Below are 18,092 nucleotides of genomic sequence, written 5' to 3' on the forward strand. Positions count from 1 at the left end.
ATGGACGAGTTAAATAATATCTGGGTAAATATAACTGTCTGAAATTCAAAATAATTACATTCTTGCATTCAAACAAAACATGATACTCGTCTCCCACACAGTTGTCACTACAGAGATTACAGATCCTCATACTTCTATGCAGTCCTTTATATCTGCCAACAACCTTGGGGATTCTGGTGTTATTAACCCTGAAGTTACAAATTGCATGTCTATGCCTCTGGTTTACATACAGCAGATAATTTTCCAGTTTAAGTTCTTTTTTGAATTCTACGTACAAATCACATGACGTCATACTTTTGAGCTCACTTTGCCATTTCTGCATAAACTGGTCCTTAAGACTTTGCTCAACAGTTAACTTCAACCAATCAATGTTATTGCACTGCTGTGTAAGCCAGAGGTAAGACAAGCCACAGTCATCCAAAATCTGTTTGACACGCACAACCCACGGCGAGGCATAGACGCCAGAGTTGTGCAAGTCAAGCAGGCAGTTGTACATAATACGGCTAAGTTTGTTCTCCTTGCCATCAATCAACCTTGCCCAGTAACTAATCATTCTTTTCTTGACAGTGACACAGAGTGGGTATCTCCCCAGCTCCCCATAGACCATATTGTTACACGTTGTCATTTTAACTTTCAAAATGTACTTGAGAAATCTGAGGTGTAGCTTTTCCAATATATCAATTTTTTCAAACCCCCAAGCTTCACACGAATACAACATAACTGGTAAAACCAACTTATCAAAAAGGTCCAGTGTGATATCTACTGGTAAATCATATTTTCTGCATTTAGAAAAAAGGGCAAACATAGCACGAGAGGCTTGCTTATGCAGCTCCTCAATGGCGATCTTAAATGATCCATTATAGTTCATAATGACACCAAGATACTTAAAACAATTAACAATTTCCAGGTTCTCCCCATCACAATTAAACTTAAATTTGTCCTGTCAGTTTTTCCAGAACCAAAAACTGTGACTTTAGTTTTATCACTGTTAACCTTTAATTTCCATTTCTGACAAAATTCACACATATGGTCTATTGCTTTCTGTAACCCTTCTTTTGTTGTGGACATAATAATTGTGTCATCCGCGTACATCAATACCATAAGCTGCATATAACTATCTATCGCTGTATCATCAAGGTTGATGGGCTGACAGCCGTTCTGTAGTAGATAATCCTCTAAGTCATTAATAAATAATGCAAACAGTAATGGAGAAAGGTTTTCACCCTGTCTAACTCCTGCTAGGCTTACAAAAAATTCTGATTTAACACCATTTACAAAAACACATGATTTGATGTTTTTGTACATATTCATTACCACATCCAAGAATTTACCATTGATACCCGTTTTTAACAGTTTATACCAGAGTGCATCCCTCCAGACTGTATCAAACGCTTTACTATAATCAATAAAGGAACAAAACAAGCTTTTCTTTTTAAAACAAAAAAGATCGACGATGTGTTTCAATAGAAAGATGTGATCTACGGTGGAATAACTCTTTCTAAACCCAGCCTGAGTTTCTCCCAGAATAGCATTATCCTCACAGAACGTACATAGCCTTGCGTTCAATACATTTGTGAAAAGTTTCCCCAGGCAACTCAAAAGTGTGATGCCTCTATAATTATTACAATCACTCGTGTCACCTTTCCTCTTATAGATTGGCACAATTAAACCGGTTACCCAGTCTTCAGGGATGACACCAGATTCCAAAATCTTGTTAAACAGGGAAACATATGACGGCATGAAAATGTGTAGCGTACTTTTAATATACTCATTCAGAACTCTGTCTATTCCTGCAGCTTTCCCCGATTTTAGTTTTTGAACAACCGCCTTAATTTCTTCCTCGGTAAAGCTAACATTTAAACCACTACTGTCAAGATATTCATTACTACTATCAACATGGGGTAACTCATTCATTGGAACGTCCCAGTCAGACAACCCTTTAAAGTGTTCATAAAGATCTTGAGGCAAAATTGGACAGGTTTTATCTTTACCACAACCATTCAACATCTTCCAGTAAAGCTTTGGATTTTTGGATTTCATATTCATCAGTTCCCCACTAAATTTCTTCCTATATGCCCTCCGAGCTTTATATAATTCTTTCTTGTACTCTCTGCTTATCATCCTTACGTTTTCAACACTTATCACATTTCTGTGATTTTTTCAAATAGGGTCACCTGAAATTTCCAAAAAACAAAAACAAAACCTTATTTTTTTTTACACCACACAATTTAAAACTAGCGAAGATGATTAGGGTCACTTACGTGTTTTATTTTAGTTCTGAGTTTAAAGTGAAAGTGATAATCTCTAAAATTTATTTCTGTTTGTTCTCTTGGGTGACACCTATGCAATGAGTGGTAATTGCAGGTGAGATCCAAACAGTGTCAATATCAGATGGTGACTTATTTTAATGAAAATGTTTGAGATTATAACTTTAAATCAGGATTCGGACTATAAAGGCGGAATTCTGAAAATAAAATGAGAATTTTGAGATTAAAGTCAGAATTCTCAGATTAAAGTCATGAATTCTGAGGGAAAAAGAAGCATACATCACTGACGATGTCACTGATCGACAGTGTACCGAATTTGAATGTCTATAGAGTCCCTAGATTTTTGTGATGTCAAAATCTGGTCACGAGCCAAAAAGGTTGAGAACCCCTGGTTTATATTATGCAAATGTTAAAGGATTTTGCGTTTTCCGAAATGTTATTGATGATGAGGCTCTTGTCAAAGGATGGCATGCAACCTATTCTCCATTGAAGTCGGCTGCTGCTGTTTTCCAACAACATTTCTTACAGAAGGTCGGCTTGGAACCAAAAACAACTGAAGGAAGCCACTACGGGGATGGAGCCATGGCAGCTTAGACGAGCGCAAGTTGGTTGTGTTGACGAGAGCTCGCAGCTGGAACCCTTCTGCAGACAAAGGCTAATTTGCTCTTGGCAGACCCCCTAGCCTAGAGGCTGAGGGGCCAAACGCTTGTGACTCTGAGATACCTGCTGAAGATGCAGAAGGTTCCCAACAATGTGGATGCTCTGACCACCCTTCACCAAGGAAGAACTTCCATCACCATATAGTCCACCTTGAATTGGCGCTTGCAGCCAGATCCCAGCCAGCTGCCATGCAAAGAACTGTATTTTGTTACACCATGAGGGACATTGCTTTAGAAAAAAAATACGAATATCTATATTGTTTATTAAGAGGTTGAATTGGTTAAAGTTATGATTAGTTGAGTTACATGTAAGTTAAGTTTAAGTATATTAAGTTAAGTTTTTGTGTTATCTTAGTTTAATCTGCCAACGACCTGTCAGGGATCAGCCGCCAATTCAAGGTGGTTGCATCTGTATCTTCAGTAGCTCCTGCAGTTTCTGCTTAGAGCAAATCATCTCTGATGTTTACCTCACCTTTTTGAGAGGAGAGTATGACTGGTCCTGATCCATGGTGGCTGGATTGAGGCTCTGGTAGGTGGAGTCTGGATTGGATGTGGAGGCTGGAGCAGACTTCTTATTGTGGGGAATCTGCAACAAACAATGTGAAGTTTAGCAAGGTGACAAGACATGACAGCACACCTCAAATACAGTGGTAACCATGGAAACAGTCCTACATCTTGCATGTACCATACATCTGTCCTGCATTAGCTCTACACACTATAAACAGTTTATATCATGCAAATTTTAAAGGATTTTGCGTTTTCCCAAATTTGATTGATGATGAGGCTGTTGTCAAAGGATGGCATGCAACCTATTCTCCATTGAAGTTGGCTCCTGCCGTTTCCCAGCAACATTTCTTACAGAAGGTCGGCTTGGAACCAAAAACAACTGAAGGAAGCCACTAGGGAGATGGAGGCATGGCAGCTTAGACCAGCTCAAGATGGTTGTGTTGTTGAGAGCTCGCAGTTGGAACCCATCTGCAGACGGAGGCTAATTTGCTCTTGGCCCCCCTCTTGTGAGGTGTAGCCTACAGGCTGAGGGGCCAAACACTTGTGACCCTGAGATACCTGCTGAAGATACAGAAGGTTCCCAACAATGTGGATGCTCTGACCACCCTTCACCAAGGAAAACCACTATGAGGAAGAACTTGCATCACCATACAGTCCACCTTGAATTGGCGCTGGCAGCCAGATCCCAGCCAGCTGCCAGCCGGCTGCCATGCAAAGAACTGTACTTTGTTACACCATGAGGGACATTGCTTTAGAAAAAAATAAATATATATCTATATTGTTTATTAAAGTCGAGGTGAACCCGTTCGTCACGTGCATCTGAGTCCGTTTCAGACTGAAAACAAATTGAGAGGCGGACCATATACCTATACGGTGTCGATGATTTGATTTGACAATTCTGAGGACTGGCTTTGGCATTGGCCAATCCTGACGTGTTCCACCCCTAAATCGGGTGGGAGACAGCGTGTTGTGGTGCTACGCGAGTGGGATCCGCGGAGTACCAGGCAGCCAGGCTGCTTCGTGCGGAGCGAGCGGACAATCCGATGCATGGGTGCTGCCCGCCCGCCTGGAAACTCCGAGACACGACCCCTGACAGCCAGGGAGGCTGTCAGGCTCGGAGGCGCGCGCCATTATCGTTATAAATGTAAATAATATTCCTGGAATGCGTGTTGTAACGAGCCAGTTACATTTCTTTGCATTCTTAGAGATTATAGTTTTTGGTTTTTGTTCATGTTTCTAACAATTGGCCAAGTTAGTAGTTAGTTTATGGGATAGGAATTCTGCCAGATGACAGGCACTAGGCGCCATTTTCTCTTTCTTTTGGAAGAGAAAATTATCCTGAAATGAAGATGTGATTGACAGCTGCATGTCGTGATATGATTGGTTGAAATGGGGTAGAAATTTGATAGTACTAGGTGACGTCAGCAAACTGTACATTACTGTTATCAATGAAATCTTGGAAAATGAACTTTTGATGTGAAAAAGTGTGAAAAACTAAAGAAATTAAGACTTTTGTGATTTTTTTTGCATACATTATTGAATAGGTGCACCCAGGTATTTGAACTAAAAGAAAATAAAAGTCATTTTTGGGTTCAGCTCGACTGTAAGAGGTTGACTTGGTTAAATTTAGGATTAGTTGAGTCATGCGCGTAGCTACGGGTGCGCCTGGGTGTGCAAATGCCACCCACACAGGCAGCTGGCACACCCAAACAGAAAGGGGGAAAAATTAAGTTGTGTTTGTTTGTCTGCAAAACACATCAGCTGTCATGCACAGCCTGCCGGCCATTCAGACCAATAGCATTTTTGGAGCTGCCGTCTTTCCGCAATTCATTCTCTATGTAAGGACGCGCTAGACGTGCTCCTCTTTTAATGAACGCACCTGGCGTTTCAGCGCTGGTGGCGTCTGTTGTTTTTGGAGGAGCGCTGTGGACGTTTACTTTTTAAGCTGAAAAAGTTGAACATTGAGGAAAAGCACCCTGATCGTCTTTTTCACTCTTCCTACTGTACCTTTTCTCCTCCCGAGGGATTTTCAATCTCTGTTGCTGCCAGAATTAGCAATAATCTGGCTTTCATGTGGACAGTGAACAACATCAAACAGACAAAAGTAGCTGGCTACCGGCCGTGTGGTCGTCGTGTTCTGATCCGTACTGCACGCGACTACAGGGGAAAAACAAACGGAGCACAAAAAAATACTCCGTGTGGTGTGTTTTGTGCACAATGGAAGCGCTCTCAACATGATTTTCATAGCGTTCTGACTGAAAAAAGCACTTTGGGTGTGAACGCTTGGTAGTGGACAGTGGAGAGACAGACGATGATGAAGATGATGCAGCCGAAACAATTACGTTATCGCAGCCAAAAACACACTGATGGTTTGTGCAGCAGCAGTCAGAGGACACTGAGAACGCTACAGATCTCTCTGCAGTAGACGAACCTGCATGCCAACCAAACTTGCGTTCTTTCCCGACTAGAACACTCATTTTAAAAAGTAGGTGAGACTTTTTTGAGATACCAAAGTGGTTTTACATGTTGCCAAAAAATACAATTTAATTGACTGCTTCTACCTGCTAATAATGAGTGCAAAAAGGAGCAAACATTGATGGTTATGGTCATATGGTCCTATCTTAATATTCCTCTAAATCTGGTTTGAAAAGGCCAAAAAAAAATTGGTCCGCCCCCTGGCATACCCTGGCTTTCTGTGGCACACCCAATGAGCCAAGTCTGGCTACGCTAGTGAGTTGAGTTAAGTTAAGTTTAAGTTAAGTTAAGTTTTTGTGTTATCTGTGTTTAATCTGCCAAGGACCTGTTAGGGATCAGCAGCGAATTCAAGGTGGCTGCATCTGTATCTTCAGTAACTCCTGCAGTTTCTGCTTGGAGCAAATCATCTCTGATGTTTACCTCACCTTTTTGAGAGGAGAGTATGACTGGTCCTGATCCATGGTGGCTGGATTGAGGCTCTGGTAGGTGGAGTCTGGATTGGATTTGGAGGCTGGAGCAGAGTTCTTATTGGTGGGAATCTGCAACAAACAATGTGAAGTTTAGCAAGGTGACAAGACATGACAGGACACCTCAAATAGAGTGGGAGCCATGAAAACAGTCCTACATCTTGCATGTACCGTACATCTGTCCTGCATTAGCTCTACACACTATAAACAGTTTATATTATGCACATTTTAAAGGATTTCACATTTTCTAAAATTTGATTGATGATGAGGCTCTTGTCAAAGGATGGCACACAACCTTATTCTCCATTGAAGTTGGCTCCTGCTGTTCCCCAGCAACATTGCTTACAGAAGGTCGGCTTGGAACCAAAAACAACTGAAGGAAGCCACTAGGGAGATGGAGCCATGGCAGCTTAGACCAGCTCAAGATGGTTGTGTTGACGAGAGCTCGCATTTGGAACCCTTCTGTAGGCAAAGAATAATTTGCTCTTGGCCCCCCTCAGGCGATGCATAGCCTACAGGCTGAGGGGCTAAACACTTGTGACCCTGAGATACCTACTGAATATTTTGAAGTTTCCCAACAATGTGAATGCTCTGACCACCTGTCACCAAGGAAGACCACCATGAGGAAGAAGTTGCATCACCATACAGTGGCAGACACCTTGAACTGGCACTCCCAGCTGGATCCCAGCCAGCTAGCTGTCATGCAAAGAACTGTACTTTGTTCAGTGTTGGGGGTCGTTACTCAAAAATGTAATATATTACACATTACACATTACTTTAAAAACCAGTAATGACTTACTTTACTTAATTACTCCTTGGATCAAGTAATTAGTTACACTACTCGTTACATTAATTGTGCGTTAGTCCTCAACATCGCCTGAGATTAGGGATGTTCGATATTGGCTTTTTTACCGATATCCGATATCCGATAATGTCCAACTCTTAATTTCCGATACCGATATCAACCGATATATTTAATATATAATATGCATGTTGTGTTAAAGTTGTAAGTGTTAGAGAAGCGAGCTTGTGACCAGAAGGTCGTCGGTTCAATCCCCGGGACCGGCAGGATAACTCTGGGTGGGGAAAGTGAAAAGGCAGCGCTTGCCCATCCCTCATTACCACCACTGAGGTGCCCTTGAGCAAGGCCCTTAACCCCAACCGATATTTTCCGATATCGATTTTTTATGCTAATATCGGCCGATAATATCGGTAGGCCGATAATATTGGACATCCCTACCTGAGATGCATCACGTAATTGCCAGTTAACAACATTAAACCTTACATATGCCCACATATCAGCACAAATCCCTATCCTAATAGGAGGACATTAGTGATGCGCGGGTCAGGTTTTTTTAAGGCCCGCCCCAACCCAACCCGTCATTGGAGCCAGCCCGCCCCGCCCGCCCCGTTAAAATATCTGAAAATTCTGAACCCAGCCCAACCCAGCAGCCCGCAATGGCCAATTTAATGTAATATGTCTCCGGACGCAGGAGGAGCACAGCAGAGCTTCCAAGGTGTGCAAAACAGCTAATAACTCTGTCTCTCTCCCCCCCTCTCTCTCTCACACACACACACACACACACACACAGACACTCACATGCTGCCCTGCGCGACAACAGTTGTAGCCTAGGCCTGCTCTGGATGAGTTGCGCTGCTGCTTTCATGACGGTCTTTCTTCAATTAATCCATGGTCTTCAGATAGCGCCACCGACTACGCTTCCCCAAAGTGCGGATGGCGTGACCGCGCAGTGTTTCAAATGGAGGTAGCAGGTAGAGGTAGGCACTAGGCAGGCTACAGAAACAGTTCTTATTCTTCCCCATTTCTTTTAACTCATTCACCGCCAATGACGTCTTTGACGTGTTATCAGAAATAGCCCTCCCCGCCAATGACGTGTTTGACGTGTTTTTGTTTTTATTACTGCAGGGCGTAGTTTAAACACTTCCCCAGCCTGTCACATGGTATCAGGTCCCTAGCATCTAAGACAACACGTGAACAAACACATACCGCAGCTGTTGTTTTGAAATTGAGCAAGAGGAAAAGCAGAAAACTGGTAACGCTTCCTTGTGCAGACAGGAGAAACGCCATTGAAACGCGCCTCGGCGCGCTGCACGAGCTGGAGTCGCCTTCCTCTGTGCCAGCCGGGAGAAAGTAATCAAGAGATGTGTTTGATCATCGGAGGAATGAGGAAATGATCGATCAGTTTGCGAGGGCGGTGAGGACGTGTTGAATAGCCGAGGGGAAAACGGGAACGATCAGATAGCAGCAGGGAGGATATGACAGGGAGACATGGACGAGGACGGGTGCAAAATAAACACACAACAGCAAGGCACAAGGCAGAAGCGGCATTCACAGCAGCCCGCTGTCCTTTCTCAAGAGCTATTCAGTTCATGAAATCGCTGGGCTGCGTGCCCTCCAGTGTTGCTCCTGGCCAATCCCAGCGCCACAGGGCGTGGTTATTGCTTATCCTATGTGGGGTTAGAAATCTAAAAGGGGGATCGGGGATCGTGTGTGTGTGTGTGTGTGTGTGTGTGTGTGTGTGTGTGTGTGTGTGTGTGTGTGTGTGTGTGTCTGTCTGTCTGTCTGTCTGTCTGTCTGTCGGTGTGTCTGTCTGTCTGTCTGTCTGTCTGCACACTCACACCGAGTAAACTGTATTGTTGAATGTAAAAAAAAAAGCACTTCATGTGTATATATATATATATATATATATTTTTTTTTGTCATTTGTGTCCTAACGAATAATATTTACATGTCTGATGTCAATACAGTTCAAAATAAAAGAATTGAGAGTGAGTTCTTCCTGAGATTGTGCCCTTTTACAAAAATTGCCTTTTCTCCTGTTTATTTTCTCAGGGAGAACTTTTGGGGGAAAACAGGGTATATAAATGGCTATAAGTAGAGTACAGAACATGCTAAAAGCTCACTTTTTTTTTCCTGGTGAACCCAGAGACGTACATCTTCATTTTGAGGTATTGCAAATCACTCTGGTGCTAATAGATAATTTACTGTGGGTCTTGAAAGATGACCAACAATTATGAAAATCTTTGGCCTGTGCTAAATATTGGCAGTCCTAAACTGGCGGTGAATGAGTTAATTACCTCATGCGCTCTCAATTGGCCATGTTGCAGTAGTAGGCTAAACGTAGTAGTGCAGCAGGTGCGCACACGGCACACGGCTTACAGATACGGCTAGACTCGCTGTCTGATTTCTTTTAATTACCTCATGCGCTCTCAATTGGCCATGTTGCATAGTAGGCTACTAAACGTAGTAGTGCAGCAGGTGCGCACACGGCTTGCAGATACGGCCAGACTCGCTGTCTGATTTCTTTTAATTACCTCATGCGCACTCAATTGTTCACAGCCTACTCACGTTGCAGTAAAGTTGACAAATAGATCACAGTCGAGTCCACAACAGAAAATCTGCGGTGGCATTATATGGACACTTCAAATAATAATTACAGCGAATAATCCTTCCAAAATTTTTGTTTTGAGAGCATATAGGCTACCTCATTGAAGCGTTTCTTTACTCCATGTAGGCTATAGAGAGTGCAGCAGGAGTCTGTCTGATTGTGTGTACCTACATGTGAGAGAGTTAACGTCTTTAAGGTTAATTACTCTGCGTGTTTCATTGCTCTAAATTATTTAATAATGTTGCTTTGTCACGTTCTGAGCTAATTTGCCAACCCAGCCCGCCTGCGGGGCGGCCCAGCCCGCGGGACCCGGCGGGTTCTGGGTGACCCGCGCATCACTAGAGGACATACACACCTTTTACACCTGACTGGACCAAAGTCGGTGGAGCTCCCCCTCGTGGCGTGGCCGTGCACATCCCTGGCTTTTCTAAAATAATTTAAGAGGTACGTTGACACTACATTATTTACTATCCTGTGCACGATGCAAAGTTTAATCTGGTTTACCCTCTCCTCTACTCTCCTCCACTCTGCCATCGTTTGTGCAGCAGTTTGCGTCCCTCTTATGCCATTTTCCCTGCGTCTTACGCTATCGTCTACTTCCACCATCCTGTTTTGCCTAAAGCGCAGACACAGGTGTAGGCGTGGCCCAAGCGTGTCCGTGCAAAATAATGGCCTTTGTGCGCTTCTTATGTTATCGTCTCCCTCCCGCAAATGTCATTTTTGCACATTTGATACCATCACCAGGTTCCAAGCGTAAACACAGGTTTGGCCGTCGCCCATGCCAAACCAGGCGCTTCCGCGTAGTGTTAGGAAAAAATCCCTTGCGTGGACGCAATTTTAAGACCACCTAATAGTCTTAGCGCTAAAAACATAGAACATAGGACCCGGGGAACCGGGAAAAAAATCACACCTTGATTTAAAAATGAGAATTTGTTTGTCATAGTTTTATTAGCCTACATATTTCCCGACCATACAGGTCTGTGCAGGGCCGCGGGAAGTAGGGGTGCTACAGGTGCTGCAGCACCCCCTAGATTTAAAAAAAAAAAAAAAAAGAAAAAAAAATTCAACCAATACGAATTGTTTAATCTGGCAATAAAGAAATGTGAACTTGACATGCTATTTTAATAGCCTACTCAAAAATGCACCTCCCACTATACAGCAAAGAGAGGAGTCAATGTTTCTTGATATATGCCATTTAGATCAGAATAATTAGTCTAGTCATTAAGTTTGCTGATATTATGTCTATCATGTTAAGTCTGTGTCATGTTAACTGGTGTATTCAGAGCAAATAGGGAGATATAGAGCATTATCATCATTACATTACATTACATTACGTCATTTGGCAGACGCTTTTATCCAAAGCGACTTACAATAACACATTTTTTGTCAGCAATAGAGCAATCAACTATGGAGCACAGTCTATGACAACTACAACTTCTGAAGGAACAGTGGTACAAGTTTAGGTTAGTGGTACAAGGTTGGTTAGTTTTTTTTTTTGTTTTTTTTTGCTATATATCTCCCTCTTTGCTCTGAATGAGTGAGAAAAGGAGAAAATACTGAATAATTACATCACAACAGTATCCTAATGTTAATTTAAAATGAGATATTCCTCTAAATATGGCAAAAAAATGTAAAAAAAAAACGTCAAATCTGTTTTTTGAGATGAGAGAAATGAGAGTCCCTTCCTCCCAGCACCCCCTGCTTAAAATGACTTCCAGCGGCCCTGGGGTGTTAGGTGTATATAACAATAGATTACTTTTGAGAAAGTTGTGCCGGCGGGGTCATCCCTATGTTCCCCGGGTCCTATGTTCCCCGGGTCCTATGTTCCCCGTTTTTGTGGGACCGGGGAACATAGAAGCCGCAATGCCGACCTTAGGTTTAGGCGTGGGGGTGGGAGAGGTTAGGTTTTGGGTTAGGGTCTGGGGGAGGTTAGGTTTGGCGTGGGGGCTGGGAGAGGTTAGTGAAAAACGGGGAACATAGGACCCGGGGAACATAGGACCCGGGGAACATAGGTACGCTCCCGTGCCGGCCAGTACAGTAACCTCTTTCCGTGCAATTGCACGCATGCAAGACCAGCTTCTCCACAGCGCGGATGGCGTGACCACAGTCAATAGCTTAAACAGAGTGGACAATTTCTCATATAGGCTATTGAAATAGGCTAGAATTAAATGATCACACATCCCTAACCTAGTAAAGAAACAAATATTTTTACATGTGTATGTAGTCTATATGAACGAATCGCCTAATTACAGCAGGGGCGTATGCAGAAATTGAATTATAGGTGGGCCTGGATCAAATTGGGTGGGCCTGGATAGGAAGGGGCGCAGATGCCGGCCGCCCGAAAAATTTGACATGTTATTTTACTAAAAATAATGCATTTGACCATCATTTCAAGTAGAATGATACCACCCAAGCAAGAATATTTCAAGTGTTTCAAGTGCTTTACTGAAATATTTGGACCATATAATGATAATACAATTATCTCAACCTTAAAAGGTTACATATAGGTGCCAAATGTTGCATACATGAATGCTTATACTTGTGTGTATACTGTTACTTTATACAGAAATTAGAACCACTGATCCATATACTGCTGTGAGTTTAAAAAATAACAACACTGAGGCTGCTTTAAGTTTGAACAAGACGCCCTCTGGTTTATTTATCCACAGAGAGAACAAAATTCCTAGATGTCATGAAGTTGTCATGCATTAGACTCTGGAGATGATGTGCCCTGCGTTTTTACAAAAGTAACAAAACCATTGGCTAGCAATGCAGCAGCAAGTTTGCCTCTAGAAAACAACAATTTTTTTTTTTTTTTTTTTTTTGGGTGGGCCAGGGCAAGAAGTGGGTGGGCGTGTGCCTACCCAGGCCCACCCGTAGATACGCCCCTGAATTACAGTAAGCGCACGCTTTGGGACATACAGTAATAACACCATGGGGATATTCACTGCGTAACTGTACGGCAGCCCTTTGATGTGTTTCAAATGGAATTTCGTTTATATTGAATCCGAACTAGTTCATCCTTGTTTTTTTTCCACTTTCCCAGAATTGCCTTCCCCCAGATGGATTATTTTCACTGTCATTTGTAGCATTGTGCTTTAGGAAAATATTGGCCTGCTTGTCATGTATCAAGTCTGCCTTTCTCATCTCTAATTCCCCTTGCCCTATGTCTCAGTAAAAGCACCCTCCACGCAGAGAGGAGGAAGCTGCGTCTCATCCGCAGGCTGTCACAGACGTGACGCTGTGGCTTTTAAGGGATGTACATGATCACACCTGTGAATAGTTTTGGGCATAAACACGCCTGGAGGTTTGCACATCGCCTTTGCGATGATAGAGCCTGTAGTGCCTTACACCAGTGGTTCTCAAATGGGGGTCCGCGGACCCCCAGGGGTCCGTGGCACTTTGCCAGGGGGTCCGCGAAAAGTTTGCAAGTAATTTTTTTTTTTTTTAATTAAAAAATAAAATGCTACATGTTACTTATTCCTTCTCAAACTACTTCCTACATGGTGCTAGTCTATCAAAATATCTTGGCTGTCATTGATTGTGTTGCATAGTGGTTTTCTGTACTGTTGACAAATTGTGATATTGTAAGTCGCTTTGGACAAAACAAAAGTGTCTGCTAAATGACGTAATGTAAATGTAATGTAATAAAAAAAAAAATATATATTTTTTTTTGCAAAATCTTCATAGTTCAACGAAAATAGTTTATGCTTTAAATCTAAAATGGTTCATGGATTACATTCTAATAACAAACCTATCAAATTAAAAGTCAAGCACGTTACCGTGGAAACAATTAAGCTTAGCCCAAAATCACAAATCAGAATGAGGGGGTCCCCGGTATATTTTCTATCTTGTAAGGGGTCCTTGGCTGAAAAACATTTGAGAACCTCTGCCTTACACTACTCGTTACCGACAAATGTAATGTGATTACAGTAACGCGTTAAAGTAACGCGTTATCCCCAACACTGACTTTGTTGCATCATAAGGGACATTGCTTTAGAAAAAAAAATCTATATTGTTTATTAAGAGATTGAATTGGTTAAAGTTATGATTAGTTGAGTTAAGTTTAAGTATATTAGGTTTCTGTGTTATCTTTGTTTAATGTGCCAAAGGACCTATCAGGGATCAGCCGCCAATTCAAGGTGGCTGCATCTGCATCTTCAGTAACTCCTGCAGCTTCTGCTTTGAGCAAAGCATCTCTGATGTTGAAGTTACCTGTCTGACAGGAGAGCATGACTGGTCCTGATCCATGGTGGCTGGATTGAGGCTCTGGTAGGTGGAGTCTGGATTGAATTTGGAGGCTGGAGCAGAGTTCCTATTGGTGGGAATCTGCAACAAACAATGTGAAGTTTAGCAAGGTGACAAGACACGACAGCACACCTCAAATACAGTGGTAACCATGGAAACAGTCCTACATCTTGCATGTACCGTACATCTGTTCTGCATTAACTACACACTATATATTTATATTATGCAAATTTTAAAGGATAGAAAATGAACAGTCCTGCATGTTCTGCAGTTATGCATCAATCAGGGAATCCATCCAACTTGTTTCAACACCTCAATAACCGGAATTCAACTCACCCGACCACACCCCTTTATGCTAATTTTATCGAGCGCTTTATTTATTTATTGTTATTCAACAGATTATATCATGTTTTCTCTGTTTTAAAAAGCATACTAGTTTGTAATAGTGCTAACACATAACAGTGCTACTTTTACAAGTGGAACTGTAATTTTACATACAACTACAACGACATGTCAAGACAAATCCAACCAACATATTTTGCTTTTTACTTTTCTTCTTTAGGTTTTAGAAGCTATGGTGGAAAACCAACAATGACAGTGAAAATAGATACAAGGAAAAAAGAAAAACTCACCTGCAAATTTCTGCTATCTGAGTTTCCCCTGGGGTTCGAACCTGTGGACAGGGAGCACAAAGGTTTGTGTGTGTGTGTGTGTGTGTGTGTGTGTGTGTGTGTGTGTGTGAGAGAGACTCACTTTCCCTCTTCATCTTCCACTTGTAGAGCAGCAGCAGAATGACGGTCAGCAGTACAATCACCACCAGCACCACCACCACCACCACCACCGTCACAAAAACAACTGACAATTCAGGGCGAGGGACTTATGGGGAGAGTGGGGGAGATGAGAGAGAGCAAGTGAGAAAGAGAAAGGCAGGGGATATTATCATTAGTGTTATTGTTATCATTATTCCTATTTATATAGTAATAACGATAGTCTATTACTATTGTTATCATTATTACTGGTGTCACTGTGCATTATCATGTACTTCTATACTTCTACTATAGTTATGTATCACTGTGATTGCTGCACTACTGTGCAACCCGGTCTCTCTACCCCTTTTCCACCTACAGGAACCTGGAGCCTGGGCTGGAGCTTTGCTCAAAACTGGCGCTCAGTGGGAGCCTGGAGCCCCAGATTATGAACCCCTTTCTTGTTCCACCGCGAGAGCTTTGAACGAGAGCCACGTCATTACGTCATTGGATACGTCGGTTAAAAAAAAAAAAAAGTCTCTGATTTCCCAGCAGCACTAGCGGCAGGTTCAGGGTTCATTCAACATGGCGGACCTGATGATAGATAGAGTACTTTATTATGAACGAAGTGTTGTTATTGCTCCTGGTTTTTCGAGCCTTCATTGAAGCCCAAACAACGCTGGCACAACGCTTCTGTGCTGCTCGTCGTGGCTGCCTTGAACGGCGATTACGTTCGAGAAGACGGGTAATTAACGTTGCCTAATACGTTTTGATTCTTTGTAACACTGAATGGATGCTAATGCTAATGTTAGCTTGTTAGATAACAGTGCAGTCAGAGCTGAGTTCATGCTCACAGCAATTGTGTCTTAACTGACTAAACAGACATATGTTCCGGTTGCAGAAACTGCACTACTTTGTTTTATTTTCGGTCAGACTTCCATGATTTGATCCTTGTATTGAGGGTTGACAGACATCATTGACTTGTATTATCATGCAGTGAGTGTGTTTACACGTGAGTAAACAGGATACTGGAGAACAATAATTTCTCTGCTATGTAGACCTAAGGTTAACCAGGTTTCCAGCCTATGGTTAACTGTAGGCTTACATGGCAGAGAAATTGGTGTTCTCCAGTATCCTGTTTACTCACGTGGATGTAAACAATGATTTCTGTAAAACCTCTCATTTCTCAAAGAATCAGGATAAATGATGGTTTTTATATTTATCGCTCTCCACACAGCATAACATTGCAGACGCTTTCATCCAAAGCGACTTACAACATGCATCTTTACAATCACTACAATAATCTTATGACTGTTATTGAGTTCGGTAGTCTGTTTATTTCACTGAGCTAGGTGTGCTAAATGTTTTGGGATTAAAGTAGGCCTACAATTTGACATCAAGACGTAAGCTGAACTGTTTGTTTTGTATTGTACAGGACTGGACTGGGGAGCTGCAACCTTTCAAAGTAAAAGTCAAGAATTGGATCAGGAGAAGCAGAACCTGGATTTAATGTATTGTGTTATATTGTGGTATTATATTATTATATAATATATAATATTGTATGGTAATGATATGTAATACTATAATGTCTTATAATATATTGTCCAGTATAGGTACATGTATGCTGGATTTGATGGTAGCCAAGGTGTTTGAGGTGGGGGGCGACCTGTTGTCAGCCAGCCAGTAACTGAGCCAGTGCTTCACTCGACCCTGTATTTTATTAGATCTTATTTTATTTTATTTATTTTACTTGATTATATTTTAATGTATGTTTTTTATTAGGATTTGATGGGTTTATTTTTTAATAGCACAAATTGTCTTTTATTTTATTTTATGCTTATTTTTATTGGTTATTCACTGTGCCCCACTTTCCCATATTATTCTCCCCCCTGCGTGGCAGGCACACCCATGCGATACCCTCAGACTCTGACAAGTGCTTGTGGCACTCACACTGTTATACACTTACACACATCCAGACATACACACAACAGTACACATTTTATAACAGTCATCATGAGGACCGCAATGGAAATAAGCTGTTAGCTTTATTGCGTTTTTATCCTTTTGATAATGGTGGGCCTGTGTATGTTTATATGTATATTGTATATACTGTGTATTCATTATCAATAAAGAACTCAATCAATCAATCAATCAATTTGCCTGATTCTCATCATTGCCATCGGATGTTTTTCTTCACTTCGTTCTACCTAAATCCAAGTCCAATTTTACTTACATGCTGCTGGAATGGAGGAGTTCCTGCTGTCCCCATGTAGCCTAATGCTAGTTCCTTGGTCTCTGTTTTACCTTTTAATAGTAATTGCAATGGATTTCTATTTTTTTTATAGTTACAATAAATACCATATTATTTAAATGTTTCAATGTTGTTGTTTTACCATTTTAATTGTGAATAACTGCAGGGACACAAACCCATGTTATGGAGAGTGAAAAATGTGACAGATACACAAAACCACCCAGAAATCAAGTTTAGTGGCCTATTTTGGGGTCACCTATGCAAACTAGTCGCTATTTTACATGTGCAGGGGGAGGGCAGAGAGTAAATAATCTAAATGTCAGTTAGGGATTTTCTTTTTAATTTTATATCATATTTTACCCCACCTAAAAAATTTGAGTCCCTTAACTGTACACACAATGTTGATGTTCATGAGTGAAATATATCTTGCCAGTCTATACAATAAGCTTTTCTTAGTTATTTGCTTGCATGTGGATGTTTATGAGCACAGCCACACATTACAGTACATGAACAATTGAAAATACAAGGGGGGGGGGGGGTATCTAATGGCAGAGATTTTATTTGGGCACAATAAATTGCAAAGTTATTTATGTCTGTAAACACTCCCATCATTCAATATATTTTAGTAGCCTACTTGAAAAGCCATTACAAAAGTAAAAAAAAAAAGAAGGGTTTGAGCTGATGTCACTTGCTTATATAGATGATTTATGACATGGTAAATGGACTGCATTTATATAGCGCTTTTATCCAAAGCGCTTTACAATGTGCCTACATTCACCCATTCACACACCGAAGGCGGCCAGCTGCCACGCAGGGTGCTGGCACAGCCATCGGGAGCAATTCGGGGTTCAGTGTCTTGCCCAAGGACACTTCGACATGCGGACTGGAGGAGCCGGGGATCGAACCACCAACCTTTTTTGATTCGTGGACAACCCGCTCTACCTCCTGAGCCACAGCCGTCCCATAAGATGATTCTGCTCTTATGGCATCACTGAAATCATCAGTAGAGCTATTTTTAGAATGTAACAGAGCTGGTGTCTTCTTCAGGATGGCATGGACAAAC

The 18,092-nt window shown here is 41.8% G+C and overlaps 2 protein-coding genes across 2 annotated transcripts in view; one reads left to right on the forward strand and one right to left on the reverse strand.

Annotated features, from left to right (window-relative positions):
- Positions 1–18,092, forward strand: part of LOC310792249 (uncharacterized protein) — a gene marked incomplete at its 3' end in the record, with an annotated part of 330,076 nt that overhangs the window by 269,204 nt on the left and 42,780 nt on the right. The gene's annotated exons all lie outside the window — the stretch shown is intronic.
- LOC310792248 (uncharacterized protein) overlaps positions 1–18,092 on the reverse strand; it is a gene marked incomplete at its 5' end in the record, with an annotated part of 31,178 nt that overhangs the window by 11,534 nt on the left and 1,552 nt on the right. The window contains 2 exons of the mRNA XM_083653973.1: positions 14,665–14,705; positions 14,786–14,908. Of these exons, the coding sequence (XP_083510099.1) occupies positions 14,665–14,705; positions 14,786–14,908 (164 nt within the window). The remainder of the gene's footprint in view (positions 1–14,664; positions 14,706–14,785; positions 14,909–18,092) is intronic.

Source organism: Poromitra crassiceps (genome assembly GCF_964638095.1).
Source record: "Poromitra crassiceps genome assembly, chromosome: 17".
Classification (NCBI taxonomy): domain Eukaryota; kingdom Metazoa; phylum Chordata; class Actinopteri; order Beryciformes; family Melamphaidae; genus Poromitra; species Poromitra crassiceps.